This window comes from Bombina bombina, chromosome 2, assembly GCF_027579735.1.
Source record: "Bombina bombina isolate aBomBom1 chromosome 2, aBomBom1.pri, whole genome shotgun sequence".
Taxonomy (NCBI): Eukaryota; Metazoa; Chordata; class Amphibia; order Anura; family Bombinatoridae; genus Bombina; species Bombina bombina.
In genome coordinates, this window is record NC_069500.1 from 1,287,408,686 (window position 1) to 1,287,422,034 (window position 13,349).

The following is a 13,349-nucleotide window of genomic DNA, read 5'->3' on the forward strand; positions in this document are numbered from 1 at the left end:
TTCTCTCTCTCTCTCTCTCTCTCTCTCTCTCTCTCTCTCTCTCTCTCTTTCTCTCTTTTTCTCTCTCTCTCTTTCTTTCTCTCTCTCTCTCTCTTTCTCTCTCTCTCTTTCTCTCTCTCTCTCTCTCTCTCTCTCTCACTCCCCTTTCTAACCCCTCTCTTTTGCTCTCTCTCTCTCTCCCCTCATTTTTGCACGCTCTCTCTTCCCTTTTTTGCTCTCTCTCTTTCTCTCTCTCTCTCTCTCTCTCTCTTTCTCTATCTCTCTCTCACTCACTCACTCTCCTTTCTCCCCCTCTCTTTTGCGCTCTCTCCCCTCTCTTTTGTGCTCTCTCCCCTCTCTTTTGCGCTCTCTCTCCCCCTCTCTTTTGCTCTCTCTCTCCCCCTCTCTTTTGCACACTCTCTCTTCCCTTTTTTGCTCTCTCTCTCTCTCTCTCTCTCTCTCTCTCTCTCTCTTTCTCTCTCTCTCTCTCACTCCCCTTTCTCCCCCTCTCTTTTGCCCTCTCCCCTCTCTTTTGCTCTCTCTCTCCCCCTCTCTTTTGCTCTCTCTCTCTCCCCCTCTCTTTTGCACGCTCTCTGTTCCCTTTTTTGCTCTCTCTCTCTCTCTTTCTCTCTCTCTCTCTCTCTCTCACTCACTCCCCTTTCTCCCCCTCTCTTTTGCTCTCTCTCCCCTCTCTTTTTCTCTTTCTCCCCTTTCTCCCCCTCTCTTTTTCTGTCTCTCACTCTATTTTGCTCTCTCTCTCCTCTCTTTTGCTCTCTCTCTCTCTCCTCTCTTTTGCTCTCTCCCCTCTCTTTTGCTCTCTCTCTCTCCCCCCTCTCTTTTGATCTCTTTCTCCCCCCTCATTTCCTCCCTTTCTTTTGCGCTCTCTCTTCCCCTCTCTTTTGTGCTCTCCCCCTCTCTTTTGCGCTCGCCCCCCTCTCTTTTGCTCTCTCTCCACCTCTTTTTTGCTGTCTCTATCCCTCTCTTTTGCTCTCTCTCCCCCCTTCCTTTTGCTGTCTCTCTCCCCCCTTTCGTTTGCTGTCTCTATCCCTCATCTTTTGCACTCTCTCTCCCCCCTCTCTTTTGCTCTCTCTATCCCTCATCTTTTGCACTCTCTCTTCCCCCTCTCTTTTGCTCTCTCTCTCTCCACTCTCTTTTGCTCTCTCTCTATCCCCCCTCTCTTTTGCTCTCTGTCCCCCCTCTCTTTAACTCTCTCTATTCCCCCACTTTTGCTCTCTCTATCCCCCCTATTTTGCTCTATCTCTCCCCTTTCTTTTGCTCTCTTTCTCCCCCTCTCTTTTACTCTCTCTCTCCCCCTCTCTTTTGCTCTTTCTCTCCCCCTCTCTTTTGCTCTCTCTCCCTCCTCTTTTATGATCTCTCTCTCCCCCTCTCTTTTGCTCTCTCTCTTCCTCCCTCTCTTTTGCTCTCTCCCCCCTCTTTCCCCCTCTCTCCCCCCTCTCTTTTGCTCTCTCTCTCCCCCCTCTCTTTTGCTCTCTCTATTCCCCCTCTTTTGCTTTCTCTCCCCCCTCTCTTTTGCTCTCTTTCCCCCCTCTCTTTTGCTGTCTCTCTCTTCCCCTCTCTTTTGCTCTTTCTCTCCCCCTCTCTTATGCTCTTTATCCCTCTCTTTTGCTCTATCTCTCCCCTTCTCATCTGCTCTCTCTCTCCCCCTCTCTCTATTTTGCTCTCTCCCCCTCTCTTTTGCTCTCTCTCTCCCCCTCTCTTTTCCTCCCTCTCTTTTGCACTCTCTCCCCCCCTCTCTTTTACTTTCTCTCTCCCTCTCTTTTGCTCTAGATAGAGAGAGCAAAAGAGAGGGGGGAGAGAGATCAAAAGAGGGGGGATAGATCCCCCCTCTTTTGCTCTCTCTCCCCCCTCTCTTTTGCTCTCTCTATCCTCTCTTTTGCTCTCTCTATCTCCTCTCTTTTGCTCTCTCTATCCCCTCTCTTTTGCTCTCTCTCCCCTCTCTCTTTTGCTCTCTCCCCCTCTCTTTTGCTCTGTCTCTCTCCCCTCTCTTTTGTTCTCTCTCTCCCCCACTCTTTCCCCTCCTCTCTCCCCCCTCTCTTTTGCGCTCTCTATCTCACCCTCTCTTTTGCTCTCTCTCTCTCCCCCTCTCTTTTGCGCTCTCTATCTCCCCCTCTCTTATGCTCAATCTCTCTCTCTCCCCCTCTCTTTTGCACGCTCTCTCTTCCCTTTTTTGCACTCTCCCCCTCTCTTTCTCTCTCTCTCTCTCTCTCTCTCTCTCACTCCCCTTTCTCCCCCTCTCTTTTGCTCTCTCTCCCCTCTCTTTTTCTCTTTCTCCCCTTTCTCCCCCTCTCTTTTTCTGTGTCTCTGACTCTATTTTGCTCTCTCTCTCCTCTCTTTTGCGCTGTTTCTCTCCCCTCTCTTTTGCTCTCTCCCCTCTCTTTTGTTCTCTCTCTCCCCCCTCTCTTTTGCTCTCTTTCTCCCCCCTAATTTCCTCCCTTTCTTTTGCGCTCTCTCTTCCCCTCTCTTTTGCGCTCTCCCCCCTCTCTTTTGCGCTCTCCCCCCTCTCTTTTGCTCTCTCCCCCCCCCCTCTTTTTTGCTGTCTCTATCCCTCTCTGTTGCTCTCTCTCCCCCCTTTCTTTTGCTGTCTCTCTCCCCCCTTTCGTTTGCTGTCTCTTACCCTCTCTTTTGCTGTCTCTCTCCCTCTCTTTTGCTCTCTCTATCCCCCCTCTTTTGCTCTCTCTCTATCCCTCATCTTTTGCACTCTCTCTCCCCCTCTCTTTTGCTCTCTCTCTCTCCCCCTCTCTTTTGCTTTCTCTCTATCCCCCCTCTCTTTTGCTCTCTCTCCCCCCTCTCTTTTGCTCTGTTCTCCCCCTCTCTTTTGCTGTCTCTCCCCCCCCTCTCTTTTGCTCTTTCTCTCCCCCTCTCTTTTGCTCTCTCTCTCCCTCCTCTTTTATGCTTTCTCTCTCCCCCTCTCTTTTGCTCTCTCTCTTCCCCCCTCTCTTTTGCTCTCTCTCTTCCCCCCTCTCTCCCCCTCTCTTTTGCTCTCTCTCTCCCTCCTGTCTTTTGCTCTCTCTATTCCCCTCTTTTGCTCTCTCTCTACCACCTCTCTTTTGCTCTTTCTCTCCCCCTCTCTTATGCTCTCTCTCCCCCTCTCTTATGCTCTCTCTCCCCCTCTCTTTTGCTCTCTCTCTCTCCACCTTTCCCCCTCTCTTTTGCATGTTCTCTCTACCCTCTTTTGCACTCTCCCCCTCTATTTTGCTCTCTCTCCCCTCTCTTTTGCTCTCTCTCTTTTGCTGTCTCTCTCCCTCTCTTTTGCTCTCTCTATCGCCCCTCTCTTTTGCTCTCTCTCCCCTCTGTTTCTTTTGTTCTCTCTCTCTCCCCTTTCTTCTCTCCCCTCTCTTTTATTCTCTCTCCCCTCTCTTTTGTTCTCTCTCCCCTCTATTTTGTTCTCGCTCCCCTCTCTTTTGTTCTCTCTCCCCTCTCTTTTGTTCTCTCTCCCCTCTCTTTTGCTCTCTCTCCCCTCTCTTTTGTTCTCTCTCCCCTCTCTTTTCTCTCTCTCTCCCCTCTCTTTCGTTCTCTCTCCCCTCTCTTTTCTCTCTCTCTCCCCTCTCTTTTGCACTCTTTTCCCCTCTTTTGCGCTCTCTCTCCCCCTCCCTTTTGCGCTCTCCCCCCCACTCTTTTGCTGTCTCTCTCCCTCTTTTGCTCTCTTTTACTCCCTCCTCTCTTTTGCTGTCTCTCTCCCTCTCTTTTGCTCTCTCTATCTCCCCTCTTTTTCTCTCTCTATCCCCCTCTTTTGCTCTCTCTCCCCCCTCTCTTTTGCTCTATCTCTCCCCCTCTCTTTTGCTCTCTCACTCCCCCTCTCTTTTGCTCTCTCTCTATTCCCCTCTTTTGCTCTCTCTCCTCTCTCTCTTTTGCTTTCTCTCCTCTCTCTCTTTTGCTCTCTCTCTCCCTCTCTTTTGCTCTTTCTCTCTCCCTCTCTTTTGCTCTTTCTCTCTCCCTCTCTTTTGCTCTTTCTCTCTCCCTCTCTTTTGCTCTCTCTCCCTCTCTTTTGCTCTCTCTCTCATTCTCTTTTGCTCTATCCCTCTCTTTTGCTCTCTCTCTCATTCTCTTTTGCTCTCTCTCTCTCTCCCCTCTCTCTTTTGCTCTCTCGCTTCCCTCTCTCTTTTGCTCTCTCTCTCCCCCTCTCTTTTGCTCTGTCTCTCTCCCCCTCTCTTTTGCTCTTTCCATTCCCCCCTCTTTTGCTCTCTTTCACCCCTCTCTTTTGCTCTTTCCCTCTCCCTCTCTTTTGCTCTCTCCCCCTCTCCTTTGCTCTGTCTCTTTCCCCCTCTCTTTTGCTCTTTCCATCCCCCCTCTTTTGCTCTCTCTCCCCTTTCTTTTGCTCTTTTCCCCCCTCTCTTTTGCTCTCTCTCTCCCTCTCGTTTGCTCTTTCTCTCTCCCTCTCTTTTGCTCTTTCTCTCTCCCTCTCTTTTGCTCTCTCCCCCTCTCTTTTGCTCTCTCTCTCCCCTCTCATTTGCTCTATCCCCCTCTTTTGCTCTCTATCTCCCCCCTCTTTTTTGCTCTCTCTCTCTATTTTGCTCTCTCTCTCCCCCTTTCTTTTAATCTCTCTCTCTCCCCCCTCTCTTTTGATCTCTCTCTCCCCCTCTCTTTTGCTCTCTCTCTCTCCCCCCCCTCTCTTTTGCGCTCTCTCTCTCCCCCTCTCTTTTGCGCTCTCTCTCTCCCCCTCTCTTTTGCTCTCTCTATCCCCCCTTTTTTGCTCTCTTCTCTCCCCTTTCTTTTGCTCTCTTCCCCCCTCTTTTGCTGTCTCTCTCCCCCTCTGTTTTGCTCTTTCTCACTCCCTCTCTTTTGCTCTCTCTCCCCCTCTCTTTTGCTCTCTCTCCCCCTCTCTTTTGCTCTCTCTCCCCCTCTTATGCTCTCTCTCCCCTCTCTTTTGCTCTCTCTCTTACGCCCCTCTCTCTTCACCCCCTCTCTTTTGCGCTCTCTCTCCCCTCTCTTTTGCCCTCTCCCCCCTCTCTTTTGCGTTCTCTCTCTGTCTCTCTCTCCCCTCTCTTTTGCTCTCTCTCCTTTCTCCCCCTCTCCTTTGCTTGCTCTCTCTATCTCCCCTCTTTAGCTCTCTCTCTCTCTCCACTTTCTTTTGCTCTTCCTCCCCCTCTCTTTTTCTGTCTCTCTCTCTCTCTTTTGCTCTCTCTATCCCCCCTCTTTTGCTCTCTCTATCACCCCTCCTTTTGAGCTCTCTCACGTCCGCACGCCCCCGGCCCCGCCCGCGCCACACCCGGCCCCACCCAGTCCCTCCTGCGTCATGCCCCCCTCACACTCGGTCGGCCCCAGAAGATGTCAGGTCAGTCTGAGATTCTGTTGAAGTCCAGGTGTGTTTGTCCTCGGGCAGTCTCTACTACACATTACAGCTTCGGACAAACACACTTGGTCTTTTATATTATAGGATATATATCTGATGGGTTTTTTTTGGTAACCATACTATTGTAGTTGTGTCCATAATTTTAATGTCCTTTTAAACTCTGCACTACCCCTGAATTAAAAAAAATTTTGTATGCATTTGTTTTTTCCAATTTAGAGCTAGATTATAAGTGGTGCGCTAACTGTTGTGTGCAAGCGAAAAGGGGTTTATTTCAAGTCTTTGCACGCATTAGAAGTAGTGTGTGTATTACAAGTTGAAAGTAAACGCATTAGCTTGAGCGCAATTTAATTTAACCCTCGTCAAGATAGCACGACTTCAGAGCTCTGGTTAACTGTTACGCTTATCTAAAAAGTGGAAAAAACATTTAAAAAATACCTTTAAAAGTGTATCTATATATCTATCTATCTATCTATATAGATATAGCTTTGTAGCTGAAAACATGTAAACGCATATTTATGCAATATTCATATTTAAGTATGTATTTAATGTAAATGTTTCACATTCCAATATTCCAAGTAGTTTTAAATTGATATATAATTTTTTATATATATATAGATATGTATGGATATTTATTTTACCTAAAAAAATCATATATATATACATATATATATATATATATATATATATATATATATATATATATTAGAAATACAGTAGATCAGGGCCACCTTATCTATTTAAAGGAATACTTTTATGCGTGACATGTGTGAAAAAATGTGGTCACAGGACCCACAGTGCACAGGGGGAGTAAAATTAATTTGTGACAATAGAGAAGCAATGGTACTTCTCAGAAGAAGGAAAATCCTCCCCTGTTATAAAATAATAAATGGAACACACTCTTCTATGCTTAGAACATTGGAATGTGAAATATCCATATTTCATGTTTGGCTGGCGCACTTGAGAAAATGCAATCAGGTTTGCGTAGAAGTATGTTTTTTTCCACTTTTCGCGCTACATTGAAGTCTTCAAAGGAATATGTAAATGTGGTCACGATATTTGGACTTCGACTTTTTGCGCACGTCAGGTTAGCGCTGGTGCAAAAAAAGTTTTACTTTTAACTTGTAATATGCACGCTACCCGACGTGTTTTTCCCACTTTTTGCGCTCCATTGAAGTCTGTGAGGGAATAAGTTAACGTGGTGCACTTCGGCTTTTTGCGCACGTCAGGTTAGTGCTAATGCAAAAACGTTTTACTTTCAGTTTGTAATACAAGCGCTACCCAACATGTGCAAAAAGCCTCCGTCTAGTGGAACTAACGCGCGAGTACAAATTACTGCTCCACTCGCAATCTAGCACATACATAATGGCTATTTTCTGATATATATATGCAAATCACTTTAATCTCCCTTGAAGTTTATAGGTCCACGCAGTTAGTTAAATGTGCTTAATTAGTTAAAGGCTACATCATAGTTAAAGTCAAGCCACTCTGAGGGATGTTAACTGGGCACAATAGAAAGTAGACCATAATGATGTATTAGTTGAATTGAAAAAATTTAGGTTTCAATTTAAATTAAATGGGCATGAACGTTAACATTTCACAATTTAGATAGAGCGTGTAAGTTTAAGAGACTTTAAAATTCATTTGTATCAAATTTGCATTGCTGCTCTAGAGCCAAATTTAACTATTTGTTTAACCCCTTTGCATGAGTTAAACACATAGTTATATGAAAGCAATAAGACAAAAATTGGCACATTTTCTTTTGCCCTTTTATGTCCCTTTAATGTGCTAAGCAAACTATATATAGCTAGTGTTTAAAAGAACTTAAGGGGACATCATAATAAATATTGAGTTGTGCATTAGTGCATTTAAGTTTTGAATTGAAGCAATTCTGGAATTTACTTTTATTAGCAAAAATGCGCTTAGTAACAATGATTACTGTTTATAGGGCATACGTACATTTGATGAATTAATTTGTGTTATACAAGAAACACTGCTGGCTCTCTGATCTGGCGCAATGTGTAAAAGTGAATACACTGAGAGTGTATAACATATGCACATATCTCCGTTTTGACTATTAGATTCATTTAAACAGGGACATTCCACATAAATAATTATATAAAAGATGGGAATGTGTGCGATAATTGCAGTTTAAAAGCTGATTCATATACTATGGAAATAATTCTGTAGAATATCTTCCTATTTTGGGTTTTCTCTCTCAGGAAGAACGGAACTGTGATAATATGGATACTATGACAATGTACTCAGAAGCACACAGAAGTCAGTCCTTTTCTTGCAACCCTAATGCGGGCAGCTTAACGCCTACATTGAAGGTAAACTTCTATGTTGTGTGCTGAGAGTGTGTTATATAGTTTGTATGTTTATAGTTCTGTGGAGGCCTAAACTCAGTTATTAAAGGGCCAGTACACCTAGAAAATAATGTTATATAATTCTGCACATAGTGCAGCTTTATGTAACCTAATATTGCCGGGCATTTTTTATTAAAAAAGAGGATTTTTCAGATCCGCCCTCTGTGCTCTATTGAGCGGGTCTGGTTTTCCCTCAGAGCGCATCTGGCCAGTTGTCTACTACTCTCAATGTAGCTTGCTCCTGCTCTGTCTGACAGCGGGAGCGAGCTACATTGAGTGTAATGGCCGGTCGGGCCGGGCTGTGACAACTGGCCAGATGCGCTCTGAGGGAAAACCAGACCCGCTCAGTAGAGCACAGAGGGCGGGTCTGAAAAATCCTCTTTTTTTAATAAAAAATGCCCGGCAATATTAGGTTACATAAAGCTAGCACTAAAATAATGTTATATAATTCTGCACTATGTGCAGAATTATATAACATTATTTTCTAGGTTTACTGGCACTTTAATTATTCCGTTTTTATGAATACCCTTAAAGGGACATTAAACACTAAATAAATGCTAGATAGAATGATGCTTTCAAAGAAAAGATTAGTCTGAGAATAACATTTAGGTATATTTTTTTAAAGTTTCTTTAGCTGTTTAAATATTGACAAAATAAGTGTAAAGTTTTAGTTTCCATAAAACAATGGGAGCTGCCATATTGTAACTTAGGTTACCTTCTCTGTTGTGGCCAAGTAGGCACAGTTATAAATAGGTAACTAGAGTGTGCAGTCAATGGTTGTTTGGAATATAACAGTGTTCTGCACTTCCATTTCTAACAGCAACTGAAAAACTCACAAATTTAGAATGGAATTACAAGAAAAGGGTACAAAATAAATAATGAAAGTATATTGCAGACATATATATATATATATATATATATACAGTATATAATATATATATATATATATATATATATATATATATATAAAATGTATCATTTCACATTACAATCTCAAAGGCCTAGATTTGGAGTTTTGTCGGTAACGACCCGAAAAACTAACGCCGGCTTTTTTCTGGCCGCACCATAAAAATAACTCTGGTATTGAGAGTCCACATAAAGGCTGCGGCCTAGATTTGGAGTTTGGCGGTAGCCGTGAAAACCAGCGTTAGAGGCTCCTAACGCTGGTTTTAGGCTACCGCCGGTATTTGGAGTCACTCAAAATAGGGTCTAACGCTCACTTTCCAGCCGCGACTTTTCCATACCGCAGATCCCCTTACGTAAATTGCGTATCCTATCTTTTCAATGGGATTTTTATAACTCCGGTATTTAGAGTCGTTTCTGAAGTGAGCGTTAGACATCTAACGACAAAACTCCAGCCGCAGGAAAAAAGTCAGTAGTTAAGAGCTTTCTGGGCTAACGCCGGTTTATAAAACTCTTAACTACTGTACTCTAAAGTACACTAACACCCATAAACTACCTATGTACCCCTAAACCGAGGTCCCCTCACATCGCCGACACTCGGAAAAAATGTTTTAACCCCTAATCTGCCGACCGCCACCTACGTTATACTTATGTACCCCTAATCTGCTGCCCCTAACACCGCCGACCCCTGTATTATATTTATTAACCCCTAACCTGCCCCCCACAACGTCGCCTCCACCTGCCTACACTTATTAACCCCTAATCTGCCGACCGCAAAGCGCCGCCACCTACGTTATCCTTATGTACCCCTAATCTGCTGCCCCTAACACCGCCGACCCCTATATTATATTTATTAACCCCTAATCTGCCCCCCTCAACGTCGCCTCCACCTGCCTACACTTATTAACCCCTAATCTGCCGATCGGACCTGAGCGCTACTATAATAAAGTTATTAACCCCTAATCCGCCTCACTAACCCTATAATAAATAGTATTAACCCCTAATCTGCCCTCCCTAACATCGCCGACACCTAACTTCAAACATTAACCCCTAATCTGCCGACCGAATCTCGCCGCTATTCTAATAAATGGATTAACCCCTAAAGCTAAGTCTAACCCTAATACTAACACCCCCCTAAGTTAAATATAATTTAAATCTAACGAAATTAATTAACTCTTATTAAATAATTTATTCCAATTTAAAGCTAAATACTTACCTGTAAAATAAATCCTAATATAGCTACAATATAAATTATAATTATATTATAGCTATTTTAGGATTAATATTTATTTTACAGGTAACTTTGTATTTATTTTAACCATGTACAATAGCTATTAAATAGTTAAGAACTATTTAATAGCTAAAATAGTTAAAATAATTACAAATTTACCTGTAAAAGAAATCCTAACCTAAGTTACAATTAAACCTAACACTAGACTATCAATAAATTAATTAAATAAACTACCTACAATTATCTACAATTAACCTAACACTACACTATCAATAAATTAATTAAATACAATTGCTACAAATAATTACAATTAAATAAACTAGCTAAAGTACAAAAAATAAAAAAGAACTAAGTTACAAAAAATAAAAAAAATATTTACAAACATAAGAAAAATATTACAACAATTTTAAACTAATTACACCTACTCTAAGCCCCCTAATAAAATAACAAAGCCCCCCAAAATAAAAAAAATTCCCTACCCTATTCTAAATTACTAAAGTTCAAAGCTCTTTTACCTTACCAGCCCTGAACAGGGCCCTTTGCGGGGCATGCCCCAAGAAATACAGCTCTTTTGTCTGTAAAAAAAAACATACAATACCCAAGCCCCCCAACATTACAACCCACCACCCACATACCCCTAATCTAACCCAAACCCCCCTTAAATAAACCTAACACTAAGCCCCTGAAGATCATCCTACCTTGTCTTCACCTCACCGGGTATCACACCGATCCGTCCAGAAGAGCTCCTCCGATGTCCTGATCCAAGCCCAAGCGGGGGGCTGAAGAGGTCCATGATCCGGCTGAAGTCTTCATCCAAGCGGGGCAGAAGAGGTCTTCCATCCGATTGAAGTCTTCATCCAAGCGGCATCCATCCGGAGCGAAGCGGCAGCATCCTGAAGACCTCCACCGCGGAACATCCATCCTGGCCGACGACTGAACGACGAATGACGGTTCCTTTAAATGACGTCATCCAAGATGGCGTCCCTCGAATTCCGATTGGCTGATAGGATTCTATCAGCCAATCGGAATTAAGGTAGGAATATTCTGATTGGCTGATGGAATCAGCCAATCAGAATCAAGTTCAATCCGATTGGCTGATCCGATCAGCCAATCAGATTGAGCTCGCATTCTATTGGCTGTTCCGAATCTGATTGGCTGATTGGATCAGCCAATCGGATTGAACTTGATTCTGATTGGCTGATTCCATCAGCCAATCAGAATATTCCTACCTTAATTCCGATTGGCTGATAGAATCCTATCAGCCAATCGGAATTCGAGGGACGCCATCTTGGATGACGTCATTTAAAGGAACCGTCATTCGTCGTTCAGTCGTCGGCCAGGATGGATGTTCCGCGGTGGAGGTCTTCAGGATGCTGCCGCTTCGCTCCGTATGGATGCCGCTTGGATGAAGACTTCAATCGGATGGAAGACCTCTTCTGCCCCGCTTGGATGAAGACTTCAGCCGGATCATGGACCTCTTCAGCCCCCCGCTTGGGCTTGGATCAGGACATCGGAGGAGCTCTTCTGGACGGATCGGTGTGATACCCGGTGAGGTGAAGACAAGGTAGGATGATCTTCAGGAGCTTAGTGTTAGGTTTATTTAAGGGGGGTTTGGGTTAGATTAGGGGTATGTGGGTGGTGGGTTGTAATGTTGGGGGGCTTGGGTATTGTATGTTTTTTTTTACAGGCAAAAGAGCTGTATTTCTTGGGGCATGCCCCGCAAAGGGCCCTGTTCAGGGCTGGTAAGGTAAAAGAGCTTTGAACTTTAGTAATTTAGAATAGGGTAGGGCATTTTTTTATTTTGGGGGGCTTTGTTATTTTATTAGGGGGCTTAGAGTAGGTGTAATTAGTTTAAAATTGTTGTAATATTTTTCTTATGTTTGTAAATATTTTTTTATTTTTTGTAACTTAGTTCTTTTTTATTTTTTGTACTTTAGCTAGTTTATTTAATTGTATTTATTTGTAGCAATTGTATTTAATTAATTTATTGATAGTGTAGTGTTAGGTTAATTGTAGATAATTGTAGGTAGTTTATTTAATTAATTTATTGATAGTCTAGTGTTAGGTTTAATTGTAACTTAGGTTAGGATTTCTTTTGCAGGTAAATTTGTAATTATTTTAACTATTTTAGCTATTAAATAGTTCTTAACTATTTAATAGCTATTGTACATGGTTAAAATAAATACAAAGTTACCTGTAAAATAAATATTAATCCTAAAATAGCTATAATATAATTATAATTTATATTGTAGCTATATTAGGATTTATTTTACAGGTAAGTATTTAGCTTTAAATTGGAATAAATTATTTAATAAGAGTTAATTAATTTCGTTAGATTTAAATTATATTTAACTTAGGGGGGTGTTAGTATTAGGGTTAGACTTAGCTTTAGGGGTTAATCCATTTATTAGAATAGCGGCGAGATTCGGTCGGCAGATTAGGGGTTAATAAGTGTAGGCAGGTGGAGGCGACGTTGTGGGGGCAGATTAGGGGTTAATAAATATAATATGGGGTCGGCGGTGTTAGGGGCAGCAGATTAGGGGTACATAAGGATAACGTAGGTGGCGGCGCTTTGCGGTCGGCAGATTAGGGGTTAATAAGTGTAGGCAGGTGGAGGCGACGTTGTGGGGGGCAGGTTAGGGGTTAATAAATATAATACAGGGGTCGGCGGTGTTAGGGGCAGCAGATTAGGGGTACATAAGTATAACGTAGGTGGCGGTCGGCAGATTAGGGGTTAAAAAATTTTTTTCGAGTGTCGCCGATGTGGGGGGACCTCGGTTTAGAGGTCCCCCCACAATCAGATTGAGCTCGCATTCTATTGGCTGTTCCGAATCTGATTGGCTGATTGGATCAGCCAATCGGATTGAACTTGATTCTGATTGGCTGATTCCATCAGCCAATCAGAATATTCCTACCTTAATTCCGATTGGCTGATAGAATCCTATCAGCCAATCGGAATTCGAGGGACGCCATCTTGGATGACGTCATTTAAAGGAACCGTCATTCGTCGTTCAGTCGTCGGCCAGGATGGATGTTCCGCGGTGGAGGTCTTCAGGATGCTGCCGCTTCGCTCCGTATGGATGCCGCTTGGATGAAGACTTCAATCGGATGGAAGACCTCTTCTGCCCCGCTTGGATGAAGACTTCAGCCGGATCATGGACCTCTTCAGCCCCCCGCTTGGGCTTGGATCAGGACATCGGAGGAGCTCTTCTGGACGGATCGGTGTGATACCCGGTGAGGTGAAGACAAGGTAGGATGATCTTCAGGAGCTTAGTGTTAGGTTTATTTAAGGGGGGTTTGGGTTAGATTAGGGGTATGTGGGTGGTGGGTTGTAATGTTGGGGGGCTTGGGTATTGTATGTTTTTTTTTACAGGCAAAAGAGCTGTATTTCTTGGGGCATGCCCCGCAAAGGGCCCTGTTCAGGGCTGGTAAGGTAAAAGAGCTTTGAACTTTAGTAATTTAGAATAGGGTAGGGCATTTTTTTATTTTGGGGGGCTTTGTTATTTTATTAGGGGGCTTAGAGTAGGTGTAATTAGTTTAAAATTGTTGTAATATTTTT

General features: G+C 43.3%; 1 protein-coding gene across 1 annotated transcript in view; it reads left to right on the forward strand.

The window, feature by feature from the left end:
• Positions 1 to 13,349, forward strand: part of FAM184B (family with sequence similarity 184 member B) — a 184,920-nt gene that overhangs the window by 132,100 nt on the left and 39,471 nt on the right. Inside the window, exon 8 of the mRNA XM_053704104.1 lies at positions 7,510 to 7,620. Within this exon, the coding sequence (XP_053560079.1) occupies positions 7,510 to 7,620 (111 nt within the window). The remainder of the gene's footprint in view (positions 1 to 7,509; positions 7,621 to 13,349) is intronic.